Source organism: Microtus pennsylvanicus, chromosome 15 (assembly GCF_037038515.1).
Source record: "Microtus pennsylvanicus isolate mMicPen1 chromosome 15, mMicPen1.hap1, whole genome shotgun sequence".
Classification (NCBI taxonomy): Eukaryota; Metazoa; Chordata; class Mammalia; order Rodentia; family Cricetidae; genus Microtus; species Microtus pennsylvanicus.
In genome coordinates, this window is record NC_134593.1 from 38,207,170 (window position 1) to 38,231,417 (window position 24,248).

A 24,248-nucleotide genomic window follows, 5' to 3' on the forward strand; every position below is an offset into this window, starting at 1 on the left:
AAACATTATCTGAAAATATTTGAAGGAGTTATTAAATTGTGGTAGTGGTATAAAATGGCTTACAAGTTTTTATCATTTATTTTTATTTTTATTATTCCCCACTGTTAAGGTTGAGTGAAGCTGTCAAGTAAGAATATGGTATGGTAGGCTTGGATATCAACAGTAATAGTAAAGCAAAGGCTTAAAGGAAAAAGGAACAATCTGCAAACCTTTCTTTCAGTTCTAGCTAAATACATGGCTAGAAGTGAACTATCCCATCAAGAGAATGCATAAAATATGCAAGACACTTGCTAATAACTGTGCTAGAATGTGGTTAGATATTTCAGCAATGGATACTTGTATTTGGTGGTGCTGGGGATTAAACTCAGGACCTTATGGGTACAAGGGCACACACTGGGCTGTGCATCCAGTCTCTGATACTCTGCTAATAAAAACGTGAAGTTCTGGTAGTATAGACAGACGGGCAGGAGGAGACTGGGCCTCTTCTCTTTGCTATTAATTGCCTGTGTCTTAGGTCAGATTGCTTTAGGCCCAAATTCTTTGCCTTTTCAATGAATGTGTAGTCCTCAGTTATCCATGTGTGGTTATTTTTCAACTCTCAAACCTGTGATTCTACATTTTTAGGTTGATAGTGTGCAGACCTCAGGAAGGTTGTGCAGTTTAGTTTGGTGACCACGGACTTGGTTTTCATTTCTGTGCCTAGCATTCTAACACATTGAGAAACAGATTAGAGCCGGGCGGTGGGGGAGCACGCCTTTAATCCCACCACCACCCAGCTAAAGGTCTTAATGTATTAAGTATGTTAAAAAAAAAAATCTTGCCGGGTGGTGGTGGCACATATCTAATCCCGGCACTCGGGGAGTGGGGGGCAGAGGTAGGCCGATCTCTGTGAGTTTGAGGCCAGCCTGGTCTATAGAGCGAGTTCCAGGACAGGCTCTAAAACTACAGAGAAATCCTGTCTCGAAAAACAAACAAACAAACAAAAAACAAAACAAAACTTAATGGATTTTTCATGGTTTTGTATCTCAAGTGTTTCTCAGGAAATCCTATATTTTATGCTTTATATTTAATGAAGGGTTGATTTCTTATATTTGAAATACTTAACAATAAATTATACAAAAGCCATTTGAATTAAGTTGTTGTAGCCATTAATGTGAACCAGTGTTTTGTGTTTAAAATTGATAAAACCACCATTTTTTTGGATGATAGGGTTCTAACTAGACTCTGATAATTTTTTTAAAATTTATTTATATAGTATATAGTGTTCTGGGCACCAGATCTCAGATCTCATTATAATGGCTGTAAGCTATCATGTGGTTGCTGGGAATTGAACTCAGGACCTCCAGAACAGCAGTCAGTTCTCTTAACCTCTGAGATGTCTCCAGCCCTGATAATTTAAAAAAAATAAAGTTTGCTTATTTTTTTGTGTATGAGTGTTTTGCCTGCATGTATATCTGTGTACCAGGTGGGTGAGGTTGTCATATTTCCTGGGACTGGAGTTACACGTGGTTGGAGGTCACCATGTGGGTGCTGAGGTTAAATCCAGTTCCTTTACAAGAACAGCCAGTGCTCTCAACTCCTGAATCATCTCTCCAGCCCCATAAGTGAAGTTTTAAATCCAGTATAAAAGTTAGGACTTTATCAAGAGGACACCAGAATGCAAGGCACTGGGGTCAACTTAGGTTTTGTTGCTAATGGGCTACGGTGTTGGAGTTGAGCCAGTAATTGTGGCGGAGACTCTCGGTGATTATAGAAATGGGACTTAAGAAATAATTAGAGAGCTGAGGCGCACCTGTTGCGTATTTTGCACACTGTACTCAGAGCTATAATTAAGCTAATGTTTATTGAGTTCAGCGTATATACCAGGCATTCTGCACATGTATTTGCCTTTCTCTTTAAGCAGGGCTAGGGACTGGAGCCAATGTCTTTCTAGGAAGTTCTCTACCCCTGGCCTGCAGTTCGTTACCTGCATAAGTATTCACAGATGACATTCACTGCTCTAGATTTCGCTGCCGTTTATCATGCTCATTTGAAAAAACGAGCAGTCATCGAATGCATGGAAGCTTTGCTCAGGGCCACACCTCAGAGGCAGAACCCAAGTGGTCTGAGGCTAGATAAAGTTCATGTCATTGTTTCGTTTTATGACTTCAGCTCAAATGTGAAGATTGGTGCTAGATCTTAGGAGTCATAATCCTAAGCATTTCTGTGGCATAGCTCGCCAAAGCAAAAGGCATTAGAGCTAGCCTGGGAATCTGTTTGGATGCCCAACTGGATTTCCTCCCAAAATGTGCCAATAAGGTAGCACCCATGGTAAATGAAGAGTTTTCTCCTAGTTCCTTGTTGCTTTATAATGTTGTAAAAACATGTTTGAGAACTATTATAGCAGCAATGTTCTAGAATATATGACTCGTTAATGTGTAAATTTAAACCATTTGATATTATTATTGTTTGACTGTTTTAGATAAGGGCTGGTTATGTAGCCCAGGCTGGCCTCAAACTCCAGCCTGCAATTATGGGCTTTTGCCTCCATGCCTAGCATTTAAACAAGTTGAAAATTTACTGAGGACCTTAAATTGTCTTAGAGTAGAACAGACTCCATTGCTTTCAGTCTTAATGCTCATGTTTTTTCTGAGCTGGAATAACTTTAGGGAAGCATCATGGTCTGTTTTGGACATTAGACACAGTGACTCAGACTCTGGGATGGACCTGTGATAGTTTACTGACTGGACTTGGAGAAAACTAGAAAGTAGAGTTCCCCATATACATTTACTTAAATCTGTGTCTTTAACTGTAATAGCAAAAGGGTCTGGGTGGATTTAGAAGCAAGACTGTATATTACAGTAATTATTTAAGAAATGAGATTCTAGTGCCGGCTGTGTTGTGCTTACAGCCCGAGATCTGGGCACCACCCTTATTTAATAAAAACTTGATTGCTGGTGTAGGATCGTATTTGTTACTAAATAAAATTAATACAGCTGAGCTATGTTATTTCAGATCAGTATCCTTGACATACATAGAAAGTACAACTGGCTTAAGAACCAGAAAGGGGGCTGGACAGTGGTGGCCTTTAATCCTGGCATTCAGGAGGCAGTGTCAGGTGCATCTCTGTGAGTTCAAGGCCAACTTGGTCTAAAGAACGAGTTCCAGGACAGGCTCCAAAGCTACAGAGAAACTGTCTTGAAAAACTAAAAAAAAAGAAAAAAGAAAAAAAAAAAAGAACCAGAAAGGTTTTTCCTCAAGAACCACTTTAAAGCCACAGGATACCTGCACAGGAAGGAGGCAGAGAAGGAGGAAGGCACAGAGCATCGAGGTCTAATTAGACTAAAGAAGATGCTTTCCTTCTGATTTGAGTTAATGAGCTTCTCTATACATGTGAACAGAAACCGTGGGGGAGCTAAGTTATCTTTCTGGGAGCCCCTGCGGGTGGTCGATGGGTGATGGTGATTTGGGGTAGCCCCTGCAGATAGATTTGGGGTAGCCATTCAGGGTTATTTTTGCGTGTTGTCAGTCATGTGTTGTAGTCAGACTATTTTCATTACTTGTCCTTATTTTTGAAATGTCCAGAGGTCACTTAGTAAAGCACAATGGAGATGTGGCTGAGGAAAAGTATGCTTTGGAACCTTATACAGATTATTTACATGGGTCCTCTGTACTTATTAGGAAAACCAGATTTTAGAATACCCTTGAACCTAACGTTTACAGAAAAACTTGTGTGTTACAAACATTCCACAATCCGGTTTGTATTTTCTTGCTCCTGGGTTTGAAGTTGGTAATAATTTCCTCTATATCAAAAGTACCTTATTTCTAAATCAAGAATATATGTAGACATATCTTGAATATTCAACGGTAAGCAGTTAAAACAGTATTTATCACTAGCATGAACCTTCTTATCATTAGTATGGGCACACAGGTTTGATGGGTACAGAAGAAATTTAAAACTCTGGTTCTTTCCCCAGGAGAGGTTTTGGCCTACTTGTTGATGCTTGCATACTGGTTTTCAGACAGCAAGCCCTAAAACATTTATTTGGTTGAGTTACGTGAACAGTACTTTACAATGTGAGACATTGTGGTTAGTGTTAAACTGGTACTCAGGGCAGTAAGGGCTGTGATTTTGAAGGAAGCAGTCCTTATGGGCTGAGGATGGAGTTGGGAGACTTTATGAAGGAACTTGGGACATACAGGCAGGAGGATCAGGAGTTCAAAGTCACTCTTGGCTACACAGCCAGTTTGAGGACCACCTGGACTACATGACACCCTCTCTGAAAAAAACAAAATGTGATTTAAACATGGAAGAATGGGAAGATAAGATTCAGAGGTGGGCGGGAACGTTCCAGGAATGGGAATAATGGGCTCCAGGAATGGGGATAATGGGAGCTAAGAAGGGAAACAAAGCTATCTTGTACAGGGGAACACGTACGGCAGAACTACCGTAGAGAAACTGGGTCATATCATAATTTGGGGCAACAATAAGTAATGTTTGTGCAAGATCAAGTATATATGTTGATACGTCTGTGCTCAATTTAAACATGAAAATATTCCTTTTTTGCCTTCTTAAAAATGCCCCCCCCCCAAAAAAATGACCCGACTCTGTTAAAAGTCCTTTTTTTAATTCTATAGTTAAATCTCCGTTGAAAGGGTTGGGATGGGTCGGAATTGGGCACCACGGGGTTGGAACTGAGTCAGTAAAAATCTGATTTGAATTCCTAACCCTTATTTTATTTTGATTTCCAATTATGGAAATCACAGTGATCTATGCTGATCTCTAAAACCCGGAATATACAGGGAATTGAGTTGACAGAAATGAGGAAATAGTGTACCTGACCTGGCTCGCTCCTGCTAATTAGATGTAAGTTCTTCAGGAAACTGACTCACCATGGCTCCTCATTCCCAGACTTGATTCTTTACAGTGAAATTGCTAGGATTAGTCACCACCCTTTACTTCAAGTTGTCATCTTTTTGAAATATTTATATTAATATTATAAAAGGTGTTTCAAATAACTAGATTTAAAAAACACAAATATTTAAAGCTAAACTTTTGGTGCCACATTTATGCCATAAACATTTAATATTTAATACAATTGTGCTAAATACCTATGTTAATTTCCTTAGTGGTAACTTTACCTCTTACAAACACTGATATATAATGTGTTTAGCAGGCATTTTCAGAGCATTGTGGGGTTGTTTTGCTCCTAAGTTGCATTTCTGTTTTTCTTCTATTGTAAAGTGCAGCCCTTTGCATGTTCTAACTTGCCGTGACGTGGTCCAGTGCAGTTTCCTTCCTGTTGCTTGTGCTACAGATAAGGCTGCATTTCAGTGCTTTTGAAAAGAAGGCCCTGAAGACGGGGTCAGTATGGTAACTTCCAGCGTTTTTACTCACTGCAGGTTTTCAGGGACAGAAAAGTAGGCTTGGATTTCTGCTCACTTTATAAAGCTCATAAAACAGCATTTACAACTTTACAACCTTTAACTGTCTTCATTCATACATATAGTTGGGGATGGTGCTTGCACATTGCTATTAAGGACAAAGAGTCCATTATGAAATCATTTAGAGAGTAGTGGCTAATGTACATGTAGGTGATTTGCTGGGTTAGTGGAAAGAATGTAATTGTTTATATATCTTCTGCTGGGATTTAAAATTTCCTAATCATTACTGGACACCCCCCTCCCCACGCGCGCGTACGCGCGCACACACACACACATACACACACACACACCCCACACACACTCAGTACTTTAACTCAAGAATAGCTTGGGGAAGAAAGAAAAAGTAACTAGGAGAGATTTTATCTGAGGAATGAAGCCTTCAAAGAAAGTGTGCCTTTAAAAACAAAAGCCTGTGTTTACTCCCCGTGTTGGTTTGACTTAAGAGCAACAATGACACTCTGAGCAAGGTACTGCGTCACTTGTTAGATTTTAGCCAGGGGATGGGTGATTGCCTTTTCACTAATGTAAGCTTTTGTTTTTCAGGGCTAAGAAGACCAAGAGAATTATTTCAGAAAAAGTGCCGGTTTGCTAGAATGTCAATGAACGGAGAAAACTTGAAGCACTGCTTTCTCTGAGGCCTGGGTCTGCAGGAACTGCACAGACTTGCCTGGGGGGCTTTACCACACCTTCCTGCACCCCACTGCTCCAGACTTGAACCTGTTGGGACTCTCATGTGGATCTAAGGGGAATGCTTTACTATGGCTGCTGTTGTCCAACAGAACGACCTAGTGTTTGAATTTGCAAGTAACGTCATGGAGGATGAACAGCAGGTGAGCCAGGGAAAAAAAATGGGTTTAGTACATTTCTTAGGAGTTTTTATTGGTATCAGAATATTATTTACTTTGATAATAGGAATACTATCAAGTTTTTTACTGAAATAAAAATTTAGATATTAAATATTTGCCAATAATGCCATTTCATATTTTAAGTATCAATTAATTCACTGTATATAAATGCTACCCTTAGTTTTGATGTAGTAACAAGGAAATATTTGTGGTTCATTTTGTTTTTCTAAATTGAGACCAAATAGTAACTACCCCAAGTATAATATTTCAAATTACTTTAAAAAGTTCTAAAGAACATACCAATATTTATAGTTAATCTTTTAATTATGGGCTATTTTTCAAGGAAATTAAACAACTTGGCCATCTCATAATCACATTTCTCAGTCCAACGAATATGATCCCGACGAAGTTTCCTAACTCTTCCAGACCTGGATTTGTCTTCTGTAGGGGAATTGAGCCAACACTTTTGAAGTTACTTTTCATAGAGTGTGTGTGTGCATGTGTGTGCGTGTGTGTAGTGGAATATATATGTATATGTGGAATATATGCTGTGTCAGTTATTGCCTTTACATGAATTAAGACCTCAAGATACTGAGGTAAAGGATTTAAAGATAACTTTGATCCTCTGATCCTCCCACAGAGGGTAGAATGGAATCTCTTGGAACTTCATAATTTACTTAATTTAAAATAGGCAAGGATGTGAGAGGTGGTGTGGGAATTAATGTGTTGAGCTGAATTAGTTTCCTTTTAAGAAGCAGTGGGGGCTGAGTGGTGGTGTGGTGCGTGCCTTCAATCTCAGCACTTGGGAGGCAGAGGGAGACGGATCTCTGTTAGTTCAAGGCCAGCCCGGTCTACAGAATGAGTTCCAGGACAGCTAGGGCTGATATGTTACACAGAGAAACCAAAAAAGCCAAAAAAAAAAAAAAAAAAAAAGAAAAAGAAAAAAGAAAAGAAAAGAAAAAAAAGCAGCTGTGGTTTATTTAAAGTGTGCTCTATAAGGTTGATTTATAGGCTGGAATAAGCCTGGTCTCAAAACTTTAAGCAGAACAATTTTAATATATGTTTTTACTCTAGAAACATAGTTATTACAAATAATAAAATTGATTCTTAGCTTTGGCGGGACATTGCAGTTTCTTAGCTACTTGTATTACGTACTGAAGTGATACAATACAAAAAGTGAGAATTTGGACCCAGTTGCCTTAAAATCAAGATGGTAGTAAACTGACGGGAAAAAAGAGTTACAACGAAAAGCATATTAATATATAGATAGGAATTTAATCTAGTGACAGTAGAAGGGAGATTCTCGGAGGAGAAAGTGGTTTTGGCTTGTTTTAAGACAGGATGTTGTGTACATACTAAAGTTTGAAAAACAGTGTGTTGGCTGTGGCTTCTTCATGGATAAAAGGCCCCGTGATAGGTCCCGGGCTTGGTGTGGTAAGGTTTGATGTGGCACCGACGACAGCACTGAGCGGCTCACCGGCTCACTCTTGACCACAGACACACATTTTACAAACAGACATAGAGGTGTACTGACAGCAATGCTGTGCGCTCACTGTCGTGGGCGTACTTAAGGTATCTTAGCTTTTTTACTTTTTTATGTTTTGGGGAAGGGTATTGGTGGCTTCACCCCCACCCCCACTTTGTTACTTTTATTTTGTTCACTTATTCATTTTGTTTGTGTTTTGTTTATCTGAGACAGGGTCTCACTATGTAGTTCTGGTTGGCCTAAAGCTCCTTCTGGAGACCAGGCTGGCCTCAAATTCACAGATATCTGCTTTCCAAGTGTTGGGACTAAAGACGTGTGTTACCATTTACAACAATTTTTAATTTTTTGAGAAAAGGTCTCACTGTGTTGTCCTGGCTTGCCTAGAACTGCCTGTTGAGACCAGGGTGACTTCAAATTCAGAGATCTGCCTATCTCCCAAGTGCTAGGATTAAAGGTGTTTACCACCATTCCTGGCTCACTTTCTAGTTTTTTGAGATAATAGTCTCATATAGCAGTGAAAGCTTTGAATGCTTGGTTTTCAGACTCCCGATGCTGGGATTGGAGACGTGACCACCACACCTGCCATCTTTCCTCTCCCCCTTTTCTCTTTTCACATCACTTTCCCTCTTTTCTCTCCTTTATACACTTAAAGACTTTATATATTAACCTATGAAAGAAATGCCAATAGCCTTATTTTTTGTGATGAGGAAAGAGGCATAAAGTAGTTAAGTAATGTGTTCCAAACCATATAGGTAGTTTATAAGAGCTACAACTTGAACCCATGTAGTTTGACTTTCAATAATGTGTCCGTCTGGCTTGCTCTAGTTGGTGTTGAGTTCAGGAGTATCGATTGCTTGTATTACCAAATTATTTAAACTGTGGCTCTGTCTCCTTGTTTGGTTTTGTTTTCATTTTTTATTTATTTATTTTTGTTTTTTTGTTTTTGTTTTTCGAGACAGGGTTTCTCTGTGGCTTTGGAGCCTGTCCTGGAACTAGCTCTGTAGACCAGGCTGGTCTCGAACTCACAGAGATCCGCCTGCCTCTGCCTCCCGAGTGCTGGGATTAAGGCGTGTGCCACCACCGCCCAGCTGTTTTCATTTTTTAAAAAAGATTTATTTCTTTATTATGCGTACAGTGTTCAGTCTCCATGTATGCCCGCATGCCAGAAGAGGGCACCAGATCTCATTACAGATGACTGAGAGCCACCATGTGGTTGCTGGGAATTGAACTCAGAACCTCTGGAAGAGCAGCCTGTGCTCTTAACCACTGAGCCGTCTTTCCAGCCCCTGTTTTGTTTTCATTTTTATTCATTAATTTTGAGCTAAGATTTTTTTCCTTTTCTATGTAACAGCTCTGGCTGCCCTAGAATTCATGTTGTAGACCAGGCTGGCCTTGAATTTAAAGAAATCTGCCTGCTTCTGCCTTCTGAGTGCTGAGAGTAAAGGCATGCACCACCATGCCTCACCAAAATAAGATCTTGTTATGTAGTCCGTGCTAGCCTTGGATTTAAGATCTCCCCGCGTTCATCTTCTGAGTTCTTGCAATAAGGATTATTGGCATGGGCCACCATAACTGGCTTAGTTTAATTTGTATTCTTACATGAAATAATGACTTACCCGTGTAAAAGTCATAAATACAAAATGCATACACTATGTCAGATGTGGCAGCCTATACCTGTAATCCTACCACTCAGATGGCTGAGGCAGGAGGATTAGGACTTCAGTACCAGCCTCTGCTACAAGATGAAATTGGGGCACATAAAGTTGGCTTTATAGTATTTATTTTTCCTATGTGCGAGTGGCACGCTGTTTACCCTGTCAGCCCTTAACCATAACCATTACATATAAAACTTTTCATATGTATATAGTATGGCAATGAAAAGCTTTGGGAATGGTCCTACCACGCCGTCTGTCGTGGCAGTGGTGGTGAAGAACTGAAATACTGAAATCAGAATGCATGGGTTGAATACTGGTTCTGGTCTTAGTTTATTACTCTGACCTATGCACGTTACTTAACCCCTTGTGCTTTGATTTCCTCAACTGCATGGTAAGAATGAAAATGAATGAAAGGACCTAAATTGTAGGACTGATGGGAGGGGTGGATGAGTGGATGCTTTGAGAGCCGTTCCTAGCGCAGAGCTTATATTGACCAAGTACTTTCATCTTTTCAGTGCCCCTATATGTTTATACAGTGTGTGTTTAGATAGTTGTGCCAAGGACAGCTGAAAATCATTAAAAATGGGATTATTGCTGGGTGTGGTGGCATATGCTTTTAACGCCAGCGCGTCAGAGGCAGAGCCAGGTGGATCCCCGTGAGTTTGAGTTCTGGTCTACATAGAGAGTTCTAGGTCAGTTAGAGCCTCATAGTGAGAAACTTTCTTTAAAAAACAACACAAAACAGAAAACAAAAAAAGAATTACTGAATTTACTGAAAGATTGATATAAAACATCCGCCTCAGAGATGGCATCAGTTTCCACAAGCAGTGTGTTTGCCATATTGTTTCTAACACAAATCCTCCTATTTCTTTTATGAGTCTTCTATTGGTTGAAAAATGACATTTTACCATTTTAATATGCATTTTCATAAGTGCTAGTAGTGAGGTAGCTTATTGTGTTTTAATTTTATTTATTGAGCACATTAACTTTCTTTGCGTTACTTAGTGTCCTATTGCCTAATACTTCTTTATAAATATATATATTAGAACCATTATCTTCTCAACATTTTTTACAGAATGGGTAATTTGGTTTTTCTTTAGACATTTCCTCCAAGTCTAGTAATAATTTTAATTATGTGTTATGCCCTATAGAAATTTCAAAAGTTTAACTAAAATTTATCACTATGATGAATTAATCTTATTAATTTTTTTCTTAGCTTCCTCTGAAGAAAGGTTCTCTTAATACTAGTATTATGTTTTCTTTTAGTATGTCTCACGCCTTTAGCTCCTCGGCTCATCTGAGGCCCGTGCCACAGTGATCTGATAACTCTCCCTTCCCTCTGCTGTGGTGGGAGTTACAAAATGTTTCCCACCCTCAAACTGTCAACCTTGTTTATATATTGAATTACATAAAATTCAGACTTGCTAATGTATTGTTTAATTGAAGTATTTTTATATTGTGCCAATATCACATTGTTTTAATTATCACTTTCTAGATTTGATATATGATACACTTCAAAGGGTGGTTGGTGTATGCTGTCTACCACTTTCAGCCTTGAAAACCATTCCTTTGCTTTCTGTCCTTGTATGTTTGCATATTGTGAGAGGCATAAATGGAATCATAGGATACATCTTCTTGTGGCTGGATCTCTTCCTCCTTCCTTCCCCTCTCCATATTGGGAATTAAACTGCTCCTTCTGGACAGACTGACTAGTACGCGTCGGCAATATGGCACAGTGCTGTGCAGCTTCAGTGGAGTGAGCTGCCTTAACATGGCAGCTGCTTGCACCATGACTTTGTTAGGGTTATCATTTTAAACTGCTTTCGAAGATAGAGACTAGAGGGCTGCAGACATGGCTTAGCCTCTTCATTTTCTGAAGTACAACATTATAACATTACGTGTTTCTGGTAGCTAGAAGACCTAGAGTTGTTCACCTCTGATAGCTTTTGTCACCAAGTTGAAAAGTCACCCTGAATCAGCACTCTTCAACATTACATTTAATCTATGTTTGGGTTCTATTTCTGATTCATACATTCTTTGAGAGTACCTATTAAGGGTTAAAGGCCACGCCAGTCAGTTTAAAATTGTATAAGCACATTTGTCTTTTTGTCTGTCTGTCTGTCCGCCCGCCCGCCCGCCCGCCCGCCCGCCCGTCCGTCCGTCCGTCCGTCCGTCCGTCCGTCCGTCCATCCATCCATCCATCCATTGTGTTTGCACCATGGTACAGATATGGAGGTCAGAGGACCTTTATAGGAGTTGGTTCTCTCTTTTCACTCAATGGGGCCTGAGGATCAAACTCAAGTTGTTAGACGTGGTGGCAAGGATTGTAACCCAGTGAGCCACCTCTCTGGCCAAACGCCAGTTTTGGGGATTGTTTATTTCAACAGTGTATGTTTGTAATCCAGAATTTGGGAGGTTCAGGCATGAGGATCAGTGGTAGAGCTTGCCTAACACAAGAGGTCCAGCCCCTAATTCCCAAAAAGCAGCAAAAGGAAAACAGGAACCAAAAGGGATTTCCTGTTTTTATTTAAGTAAAATATTAAGCAATTTTATAAGTTTATTTTTCTTGCTTACTTATTATATGCCTTGCAGTATAAAATGTTACTTAGCTCCATGTTATTTAATTCCTATAATTTTATTTTTTTGAATTTTCGAGACAGGATTTCTCTGTAGCTTTTGGTTCCTGTCCTGGAACTAGCTCTTGTAGACCAGGCTGGCCTCGAACTCACAGAGATCCGCCTGCCTCTGCCTCTGCTGGGATTAAAGGCATGCGCCACCACCGCCCGGCTTAATTCCTATAATTTTTAAAGATAGTCTTACCTTTTTTTATTTTCAAGTAGACCCAGAAAGTAAAATAAAATAAAATAAATAAAACAAAAACAACTTTGAGAACCTGGGTAATTTGAACCTCCTCAGCAAAGTTGTTTTTTGTTTGAGTGTGTTCACATCCCCAGCTAGAGATGGACTGTTTCCTGTTCTACCGTCTTGTCACTTTCCTAAAGACAGTGCATTGGCGCGTGGCAGAACACTGTCACTGGTCACTGTGATGGGATGAAGTGCTAATGTTTGTTTGTTGTTGGTTTGTTTGTTTTCAGACACGGAAGCGTAGGAAGTCAGTTCAAGAATAAATCACAGATTTTCAGAGTGGTGTCTTCAAGGTTGAAAGCTTGGGCGTGGCCTCCCAGTCTGATTGGAAAGCAGGGCACAGGAGTTTGCCTTGAAGATTTATTTTCATAAGTGTACTGTGTTTAGTTTGTGTGTTTACTGAAGAAGTCTGGAGTTGAGGAGGGTTTGAAGATGATGGGAGGAAGGAGGCACCAGCCCAGCTGGGGTGCGTGTGTGTGTGTGTGTGTGTGTGTGTGTGTGTGTGTGTGTGTGTATGCAGTGTGCGTCTCTCTGTCTGTCTGCCTATTTGGTCCGGACATAGGAACTACTGAAAGTGTGCCTATCTTGTGCTTGTTATTTAGAAGTATCTGCATTGAGGGAATTTAACAAAGGCGTTTCTTCCTGCTGTTTGGGGAAAACGTTGCTCTGGCTGTGAGCTCTTTTCTAGAGGGCTGTGGCGGGATGTTTCACAATCGCCCTGGAGCAGATTGAGAGCCGCTTTTAGGGAAACTTGGCGAACAAGTTATGTGAGTGCGCTTGTGTTTTTAATATCTGAACGCCTGTTGGACACGTAAACTTGCTTAACAGCACTGAAGTAGTACTCTGTAGTTTTCAGGGCTGCTCGAGTAAGGGAAATAAAAGACTTTTATTAGCAGAAGCACACACGGTGCTGCTTCCATGGTCCCTTCACTTCTTCTTTTGTTGATGATATTGGCTCATAACCTACGAGATGAACCACAACCAAGGGAAGCTACCGGGGGCAGTGTCGAAATCTGAGGAACTGTCTTTGGTTTGATTTATTTTTTTTCTTTTTTTTTTTTTTTTTTTTGGTACCCCGTCGGGGAATCGAACCCCGGTCTCCCACGTGACAGGCTGGTTTGATTTATTATTGCTAAAATTTTGGCTGAAATTTTGCTTTCAACATATGCTCTAGGGATTACCTGTACATAATATGTTCTTTTTTTTCCCTTGAGCCTTTAAGATTGCCAGTAAAGTTAGAAAACCTATGAAACTCAGTTTTTCTCACTATAGCAAAACAGAGGCTTCAAAAACTGATTTGATAGAATTTTGAATCCAGGGAATCTTTCTTCTCCTGGGTTTGTGGTTTACTTTGGTTCTGTTCCATAAACAAAGTGAAAATCATTTACAAATGCCAAGTAGCAAAAGACCCAGTAACATATCTGTTTAGATTTCCAGTACTCAGAGATTTGCATAAATGATAAGAGCTGACCCAGTTTAGGCAATGCAGATTTGAATGATTCTTCCTGTCAGTGTTTCTATACCCCGAGTGCAAACTGGACCCATCTGGGGAATTTTATTTATAGGCCCTGGCCATATCCCTGGATACTCTGGATTATCTGGTACTCATTTGCTGTTTTAAAATGTTTCCCGATGTAGAGACAAGGTTAAGTAATGCTAGAATTTAGTGAAATTCTCTTTCTCAAATAATACCTCCCTAGAACTGGGGTATGACTCAGTGGTACAGTGTCTGCTTAGCATGTGTGATTTATCTGAGTTTATCCTCAGATTTCCAAGGATATGATTGGCTTCAAGAGGGTAGAAAAAATGATTAATTTGTGTAAATGAGGAAAGCTTTTAGACATGTTTGGAGAACATTAATTTTTTTTTTTGAGAAAGGGGCTCGTGTAGCACAGGCTAGCCTAAAACTTGTCATAGAGATAAGGATGCCCTTGATTTATCAGAGAGTGGCTTGAGAAGGGTGAGAAGGTTTGGAAATTGTGACCTTGTTAGAGTAGGTGTGGCCTTGATGGAGGAAGTCTGGCACTGGGTTTTGAGGCTTCAAAAGCCCACCTCCTCTTCCGCTCTCTCTCTTGGCCTGTGAATCAGGATGTAGCTCTCAGCTACTGCTCCAGTGCCATGAGTTCTGCCATGCTCCCACCACGATGAAATTGGACTAAACCTCTGCAATTGTAAGCAAGCCCCAGTTAAATGCTGTCTTTGATAAGACTTGCCTTGGCCGTGGTGTCCCTTTTTAGCAATAGAGCAGTACCAAGAAAGACTGTCATTTTATTTCTCTAGGGTGTAGTTGAGGGATAACACTCGCCTGCATGCTCAAAGTCCTGGGTTTGATCCCAACACAACAATTAATAATCATCAGCAATAGTAAATAAGTAATACTAAAGGTGGTTTTGTAAAAGAAACTACAGATATTCTTTAGCTGTCACTAGTCTCATCATAACTTTTTAAATTTTATTTTATTTTTGAGTTGGTGCTGTGTAGGTTGGCTTCAAATTGCTGTGGTCAAGTTATTCTCTGTCTCGGTCTCCCCAGTATCTGGGACTGTGGTGGGGGGGTGGGGGGATGCTGTGCTCACGGCTTGAATCTTTTTCTTGAAGTTCTTTTCTGAAATCAGTCCTGGAAAAGAGTTAGGTTTAGACAATGCAGAAAAAAAGGGAGGGTTCAAATATAAAGTCTACTCTAAATTTAAAACCAGCAGTAAATTTATATATGTCTTCATTTTATTTTAAGCTTTTGGTATTGGGATAAAGGAAACCAGTGTTCAAACAGTAGACTTAAAGCGAAATTGAGTCTTATTAGGGGTGGAATTTGTTTAACTTACCCAATCCTAACCCATATTAGTGCAGAATGTGACCTTATTTGGAAACGGGACCATTGCAGATGATTAGGATAAATGGGGTGAGCCCCTACCATAGGGTGACTCCTGGAAGGGGAAGCTCAGACCAGGCACTCATGGGGCGAGCATCAGGTGAGCATGGTGACAGCCAGTGCAAGTCGAGAGCTGAGTAGGTCCGCAGAGGGAACCAGCCATATGCCAACACCTTCACTTCTTTTTTTTTTTTTTTTTTTTTTTTTTTTTGGTTTTTCGAGACAGGGTTTCTCTGTGGCTTTGGAGCCTGTCCTGGAACTACAACACCTTCACTTCTGACGTAATCCTCAGACTGTGAGAGTACGTTTGTGTTGTTAAAGGCACTTAGTTTTTGGTACTTGTTGTGGCAGTCCAAGCAGATAGATCCAAGTCAGAAGTTTTTACTTACTTTAAAAATCTAAATCTTAGAGAATTCAACATGTGAAATTTGTTTGCTCATACCATCTTTCCTTCATGACCCTGGCTAGCCTGAAACTTGTTAGGTAGATCCTGGTCTTGAACTTTCAGCAATCCCCCTGCCTCTGCTTCTGTAGAGTGCAGGGCTCACCGTACTGTGAGGAATGTGTGGTTTTGAAGGTTTGGATTCTTGAGGACTCGTACTTTAGTCAGTTGCTAGTCAGTCCAGATGGAAGGCTGTTCGCGTCCAGGTCCACAGCGGAGTTCCTGAGTGTGTGCATTTTCCCTCCATTTGGGTGTCACCTGAGATGTGTTCTGTAGCTTCAGGCTTCTTACTTCTCCTAGTTTGAAATTTATTTATATTTTATTTTGTGTGTGTGTGTGTGTGTGTGTTGCCTGTGTGTGTCAGTATAGCACATGTGTGCCTGCCATAGAGGCCAAAAAGGGCATTGGATCCCTGGGGCTGGACTTAGAGATGCTTGTTTTGGTTTTTTTTTTTTTTTTTTTTTTTGGTTTTTTTCGAGACAGGGTTTCTCTGTGGCTTTGGAGCCTGTCCTGGAACTAGCTCTGTAGACCAGGTTGGTCTCGAACTCACAGAGATCTGCCTGCCTCTGCCTCCCGAGTGCTGGGATTAAAGGCGTGCGCCACCACGGCCCAGCCTTAGAGATGCTTGTAAACTGCCCTGTGGGTGCTGGGACTCAAACTCAGGTCCTCTGGAAGAGCAGCCAGTTCTCTTAACCACTGAGCCATCTCTCCAGCCCCTTTTATTTTTACGAACACGGGAGTTCTTTATTTTATGTGAATTGATGTACCCTGAAGAAGTGGAAAGTGAAGAACTTTGAAATAGTCTCATGGTTTTAAATTTTATTTTTGAGATTATAATTTCAATATTTCTTCCTTCCCTTTCCTCCCTCCAAACCCTCTCATATACCCATCCTGGCTCTCCTTCAAATTCATGGCCTTTATTTTTTCACTACTTGTTATTGCATGCATGTATGTTTATATATATTTATGTTTGTATATGTATTTTATATATACATACATGTACACACACATATCCTTCTAAGTCTATATAATGTTGCTTCAGGACTGACCATTTGGCACCAGACACCCTGAGGAAAACCATCTCTCCCACTCCTAGATTTCTTCAGCTGTCTATAGTTCTTTGTGTAGGCTTCCCCATCCACTTTGGCATACCAAGTGTGTTGTCCCTGTCCAGTTTATGTCTGGACAGTCATGCTGGGGAGGCTTTATGGGTGTAGCTTATAACACTGTGAGGAGACGAAATACCACAGCAAACTGATATATGTGCCTGGGCATACGTGTGTGTGTGTGTGTGTGTGTGTGTGTGTGTGTGTATGTATGTATGTATGTATCAAAGGTTAACACTGAGTATCTTCCTCCATTGCTCTTCACTTTATTCTGCTTGAAGCAGGGTCTGACATTTGAATAGACCTTGCCTATTTAGGTAATCCAGCTAGCCAGCTTTCCCAAGGGGTCTCTGTCTTTACCTTCCCAGTACTGGGATCAGAGGTGGAGCCTCCCGCCTGACACAGACAGACTCCTGGGGATCAGAACTGTGGTCTTCATGCTGGCACAGCAAGTGCTTTATCCACCAAGCCCCCTCCTTAGCCCATGCACGTTTAGACACATTTTAATCTGACAGTTCTCTCATCTCTGCTTTCCTTTGTATAACATCACTTAAGCCAGTGTTGGAGAAAGCACTAGGTCTTGTGATTCATACTTTCTTTGTTATGTTTCTGTTGTATGCCGCTGCCCGCTAACTCACAGAACCAGTGCCTCTTTCCTTTTCCTCTCCATTTCTTTGTTTTCTTTTGGACACAGTCCTGACTAGCTTGGAATTCACTCTCTAAACCAGGCTGACCTTGAACTCTCAGATCTCAGAACTCACCTACCTCTTGTCTTCCAAGTGCTAAGATTAAAGGTATTCTTCATGTTTAACTAAATTTTTGGGTCAAAAGAGATGTTTTCTTTTCTTTCCTATGTCTGCATTTTTTCCTGCCCTAATATGGCTGAGCATTGAAGCTGAGGCCTGTTCACTCTGCCATTGAGTTTTGTGCCTAACTTCAGGGTTTTTGTTTGTTTGTTTGTTTTTGCTTTGGTTTGGTTTTTCAAGACAGAGTTTCTCTGTAGCTTTAAAGCCTGTCTTGGAACTTGCTCTGTAGACCAGGCTGACCTCAAACTCACAGAGATCCGCCTGCCTCTGCCTCCCTGAGTGCTGAGATTTAAAGGTGTGCGCCACCACTGCCTGGCCTAACTTCACTTTGTTCTCTCTCTCTCTCTCTCTCTCTCTCTCTCTCTCTCTCTCTCTCTCTCTCTCTCTCTCTCTCTCTCACACACACACACACACACACACACACACACACACATACACACATACACACACACATACACACGGGGAGGGAACAGGGAGGGAGATAAATATAGAAGGAGAGAGGAAGATGAAATAACAATAAGGTTCTCTGAAAAAGTCATAAGGAATCATACCATTGTCTACTTGAAAATTATCATACATGTATGCCTTTTTATAAATATACATATATAGTTTTAGTGAAATTTTTTTTCATCTAGACTGACAGTTCTCCGTCCAAGAACCAAAGACTAACAAAAACCCAAACACCAGACAGACACGAGAAGCACTCTCTGAGTTGTTGTTAGGGCTCTTCAAAAGACCCCCAAAACATTACAGACCTTGGTTGACATCCAGAGGTGGACTGTGTTGCCGAAGACATGCACTTTAGATTACAGCCTCTGAGCTAGAACTGACCCGAATGCCTGCTCCCTGAGGACTAGCTTTCATGGTACCAGAAGGTGCCAAGGAGGGAAGCAACACCTAAAACCACCACAACAAAGCAGCATGGCATGATACTCCTAAGAGTTCAGTAGTTATACTTGGTGATAACAGCTCTTTTATTGAACTTAAGACCCTCTCAACAAGAGGGAAATCGTGCCTGGTACTAAAATTTTTCTTAATAAATTGTTAAATAATAAAAATAATATATAAAACAAGCTCTGTGATGTATACATGGATGGTTTCTACCAGGGAACAAAGGAACTGGTAACAGCAGTTTCCTCTAGGGAGAATACCATGGTAGAAAACAGTGATATTTGACAGGGTGTTCTTGATCTGTGAGTAAAGTGGAAAGAACAGTTACTTTCTCCAGGCAAGCTATAGTGTTTTAGGCTAGATCAGGGAAGAGAGTAATAAGTGTCTAGTTATTTAAGATATAGGAGGGTTGGAGCGATGGCCCATTTGGCAAAGCGTGAGGACTGAGTTCAGGTCCCCAGCAGTCATGTGAAGAACCATGTGTAATGATGCATGCCTGTAGTCTCAGCCCTGGGGAGACAGATAGCAGCATCCCCTGAGCTTACTGTTAGCTACTGTTGCTGGGTCTCTGAGCTCCTGGCTAAGTTTTGAGAGACCCTGTATTAAAAAAGGTACAAGCTGGGTAATGGTGGTGGTGCCCACCTTTAGTCTCAGCACTCAGGAGGCAGAGGCAGGTGGATCTCCTTGAGTTTGAGGCCAATCTGCTCCACAAGGCAAGTTCCAGGACAGCCAGGACTGTTACATAGAAAAACCCTGTCTCAAAAAAAAGCACACAAAAAAGGGAAGGCACCTAACACAGATCTCTAACCTGTGCATACAACATGTAGACATCCAAATATAGGAGCTATATAGATTCAGATAAAACTGTTGATATATTTATGTTGTAATATTTGTGTTCTTGCTAGTTTCTGTCCTAATTGCCGGAACTAGGTAGGTTTGTATATGGAGGAATATTCTGGTTTTGTTTGAGTGAGGCCTACACGGTGAGTTGCATTTGGCGTGCCTCAGTCTTGGACTTAGTGGCTGACCTTGAGTATGTTTTTAATTATTTGCCAGTGGCAGGGGTGATGATCTCTGTTCTCACCCTGTACATTGGGCTGTATAAAATACAGCAAAATTATGTAAAAATTTGTTGAACATTGGGTTCAGCCCCTTTTGAAATGGATTCAAGTGGAGCTACTAAGATAAAAGAGAAGGTGAAGTGCTTTAGCAGGTGAATGTTCGTACTAGCTTGTAGTACATGCAAACTGATTACCTCTCAAGAGAAAGAAAGGAGGGCCGTTGAATTGGTTCAGAAAATTAAATCACTTGCGATCATGCTTGCTGAGCTGAGTTCGAACCCTGAGACTTACTTGGAAGGAGCAAACCTACTCCTGCACTTGTCCTCTGGCTTACAGACATGTGGCCTTAAAGTCAAATGTTTATATTTTGCTTTGGAAGTTAAATGTTTTCTTTACTGCTTATGTATGTGTTCATGTGTTTCATAATGTAAATTCTTGAGCCCCTAGTTTCAGTTTCAAAACTACTTTTAGAGTTTGAAAAGCCAGTTACTTCTGGCGAACTTTTCTGAAACAGGAAGAAACAGTTTGAAATAAATCCAAATGTGCTTTAAGACCATCACTTATAAATCTCATTGTTTAACATTCTTGAAGGTAAAGATACCATCTGTTTAACACCCGAGGTATATTAGCTTTCAGTAATTAAGCTTTTATGATACAAGTAATATCTGACCGTTCTCTGCAATTGTGTAAACACACTTGTTTTTTTATAAGATCAACACTGTTTAGTATATAACAAAGCCATAAGTAATTCCGGCGTAGTTGTTTAAGTACCTGATGTCATTTTATATAAACAGGAACCTTTCCCACTTAAAGCAGAATGTTCTTGGACTGGAGAGCTGGCTCAGAAGTTAAGAGCTCTGCTTTTTCAGAGAGGTCCCAAGTTCAATTCCCAGCACCCACATGGTGGCTCACAACCATCTGTAATGAGGTCTGGTGCCCTCTTCTGGCCTGAAGGCATGCATGCAAACAGAACACTTTATACATAATAAATAAATTAATCTTTTTTAAAAAAGCAGAATGCTCTCATAAAATACTTATCATATTAAGAAGGAATATTAACTTTATAGTGGAGAAACTTGATACATATCAGTTAACTAAGCAGCCAAAGCTAGTATCCCAGGGGCCCCTGACACGATATATTTTAAGGTATACAACAATACTTCTTTTGAATTTTTGTCAAAAATGCAAACTGGATCGAAATAATCAAACACAAATTTTGGGCACTCCTTTATAACAAATGACTTTTTCTCTTTCAAAAATGTTACAGTTAGACAGGTGTAGTTTTGTTACTGAGCACTCGGGAGGCTAAGGCAGGAGGATGATTCTGAGTTTGAGGCAAGTAGGGATACATAGTAAGATTCCATTTCAACAAATCAAAACAATGAAATAGAGTCTTTACTAAATGGAGCTGTAGTGAACTCTGAACTAATTTCTCCTTATTTATTTATTTGTTTGTTTGTTTATTTATTTATTTTTCTGAGACAGGGTTTCTCTGTAACAGCTCTGGCTATCTTGGAACTAACTGTTGTAGACCAGGCTGGCCTCAAACTCACAGAGATCCACCTGCCTCAGCCTCCCAAGTGTTGGGATTAAAGGCCTATGCCACCACAGCCTGGCCTCTCCTGTGTTTTTTTTCCCCTCCTGTTTTACCCTTCCTCACTGTGAATGACAATCAGTGAGATGATTAAGGCAATTTGAATCAGATTTGTAGATTAGTTAGTAGTATAATATTGATATTCTTTCCTGCTTTTGATAATTTGTCTATTTTTATAGAATATAATGCATTTAGGAAATAAGACTTCAGTATTTTCGATTGAAAAGGCAGCCTGGTAACTGGAGAGATGGCTCAGCAGTTAAGAGCCTTGGCTGCTCTTCCGGAGGACCTAGGTTTAATTCCCAATTCCCAGCACCCACATGGCAGCTCACAACTGACCGTAATTCCTGTACTTTAGTTTAAGGGTTCCAGTGCTTGTGCCTCTTGGGGCACTGCTCATATGTAGTGCACAGACATACATGCAGACAGACCACCCATAAGGAAAAAGAAGAATGTCTATTACCACTGTAAAACAAACTAGAAAAAATGTCAAAAGATAACAATCATAGAAACACTTAAGTATTAGAATATAACACTTATTATTAGACGAATATGAGTTAAGGTGGTATGAAAATCCTTTGAATAGTTTTGCAATTTTTGTAAGTTAGAATTATTTCAAAATAAGAAATTTAAAGGAATCCAGGCATGGTGGCTTATGTTATCCCTGTACTTGGGAGCCTGAGACTAAGGAGTGCTGTGTGTTCAAGGTGACGCTGGGCTTCATAGTGAATCCAGACTACTGTGGGCTGTGTAACATGATGAGCAGCTTAATTGACTTTTAGTACAGCGTTAAAAACCTCCTGCTGGGGGCTGGAGAGATGGCTCAGTGGTTAAGAGCATTGCCTGCTCTTCCAAAGGTCCTGAGTTCAATTCCCAGCAACCACATGGTGGTTCACAGCCATCTGTAATGGGTCTGGTGCCCTCTTCTGGCCTGAAGGCATACACATAGACAGAATATTGTATACATAATAAATAAATATTAAAAAATAGTAATAGTAATAGAGTAGCTAGATGAGGTGAAAGTTTTCAGCTCTGAGGTTCCATAGACAAGATCTTACGCTGTAAGCTTTGGCTGAACTAGAACTCAGTTTGTAGATCAGGTTGAGTCTGTGTGAGAGACTCAAAAGCCTCTGCCTTTCAGATGCTGGAATTAAAGGTAAATAGGCATTAGTAGGAAAAATTCATAACTTTAATACAGTCATCCTTAAAGAGGACAAGAATAGAAAATGAGAGTTAATTGTTTGCATGTGAGTCAGAGGATGTGACAATCAAGGCTTCCTGCCAAGTAACTCTGTAGAAGTTGCTGAACTGAGATGTCTTCTGGGAGTGAAACTTTAGTAAGAGTTTAATTATACATTTCATTGTATTCCACTTCCTGGTTCATGCTTAGGCATAATTTTAAAGTCTATTTCATTATTTTTTAATTTAATGCCATTTTTAAATATACTTTTAGAATCACCAATGAAAACTTTGGTTTTTTTTTAAAGATTTATTTATTTATTATATACACAGTGTTCAGCCTCCGTGTATGCCTGCAGGCCAGAAGAGGGCACCAGATCTCATTACAGATGGTTGTGAGCCACCATGTGGTTGTTGGGATTTGAACTCAGGACCTCTGGAAGTGTAGTCAGTGTTTTTAACCTCTGAGCCATCTCTCCAGCCCCGAAAACTTTGTGATTAAGCTGAAGAACCAGGCATAGTGGGGCACACACCTGTTATTGCAGCATTTAGGAGACAGAGGCAGGAGCAGCAGGAGTTCAGGTCATCCTCTGGTAAATAGCCAGCAGGCCACTGGGATGCACAAGACCCCATCTCTTGGAAAACAGAGACAAAATTAATTATTAAAGGTTAGGTGTTATAGGTTCACAGGCCTTATAAACTAAAAAGATGGTTACAATATAAGTAGTTATGTAGATGGAAGTTTCTGTCCTGCCGGTCCCACAGCTGTTCAGTCCCAAATAAACACCGGCTTATATTAATTATAATTTGACCTTTTGCTCAGGCTTATTGCTAACTAGTTCTTACAACTTAATCAACTCATAATTCTTATCTATGCTTAGCCACGTGGCTTGCTACCTTTTCTCTCAGTAAGGCATTCTCATCTTGTTTCCTCTGTGTCCTGTTGGTGACTGCGTTTCTGCCTTTCCTTTTCCCAGAATTTTCCTAGTCTGGTCACCCCACCTATACTTCCTGCCTGGCTACTGGCCAATCAGCATTTTATTAAACCCATACGAGTGACAAATTACAGTGTACAAGAGCATTATCCCACAGCATAGTTGAGCCAGGTGTGGTGGCATACACTTGTAACCCCAGAGTTTAAGAGCGTGAACTTAAAGTTTGATTACAAAGAGGCTAAGATAAACACGCATACATACACATGCACATTCTCAAGCTACCCCCAACAAACAAACAAGACGATTTAGGGACCACATTGCTGGAGGTTATAAGACAGGGTTGCATGCGGATCAGTGTCTGCGTTCTGCCTAGCCTACATTAAGTCCTGGGTCCAGCCCCCACTTTAGAAGATGAGAACAAATAAGTCACAAATGAGTGTCACGTGTTTGAATTGTATCCACCAAAAGCAGAATTATTGTCTTTACCTCCCCTCTGTCACTTGCAGCTTGGAGATCCTGCCATATTCCCTGCTGTCATTGTGGAGCATGTTCCTGGTGCTGATATTCTCAATAGTTACGCCGGGCTAGCGTGCGTGGAAGAGCCTAATGACATGATAACTGAAAGTTCACTGGATGTTGCTGAGGAAGAGATCATAGACGACGATGACGATGACATCACCCTCACAGGTGTGTGTGTTACTGTTACAGGTGGTCAGGGTATGGGCCAGGTGTTTCCAGGTTCTGGTCTTTTATCTAAGATTTAAAATGAGGGCTCACACAGATGTGCAAAAGTAAGGTAGCTTTATTCATAGCACAGCAGTAATAGAGATTATAGAGGGATACCCTATCAAGAGTGACAGTGAGGTTATTTAAGGACCCAAGGAGAAAATTTATTAGCCTTTTTTTTTGAAAGAAAAAAAAAGAACAAAAAACAATCTTTTCTCATTTTACCAGTCCCAGTTCCTACTCCTTCCCCTCCTCTCGCTCCCCTCACCCCATAAAGTCTTTTTTATTAAATGGGGTTTAAAGGAAGGAGGGACTGGCTACTGAGGGGGTGTAGTTTGGGTGGCTATTTTAATTGATAGATTAAT

General features: G+C 40.4%; 1 protein-coding gene across 2 annotated transcripts in view; it reads left to right on the forward strand.

Moving 5' to 3' along the window:
- The window catches only part of Elf1 (E74 like ETS transcription factor 1), a 96,197-nt gene that overhangs the window by 51,116 nt on the left and 20,833 nt on the right, over positions 1-24,248 (forward strand). For both annotated transcript variants that reach the window (XM_075949663.1, XM_075949664.1), the window contains exons 2-3: positions 5,968-6,254; positions 23,664-23,844. In XM_075949663.1, coding sequence (XP_075805778.1) covers positions 6,183-6,254; positions 23,664-23,844 — 253 coding nt within the window. In that variant the 5' untranslated portion in view covers positions 5,968-6,182. The remainder of the gene's footprint in view (positions 1-5,967; positions 6,255-23,663; positions 23,845-24,248) is intronic.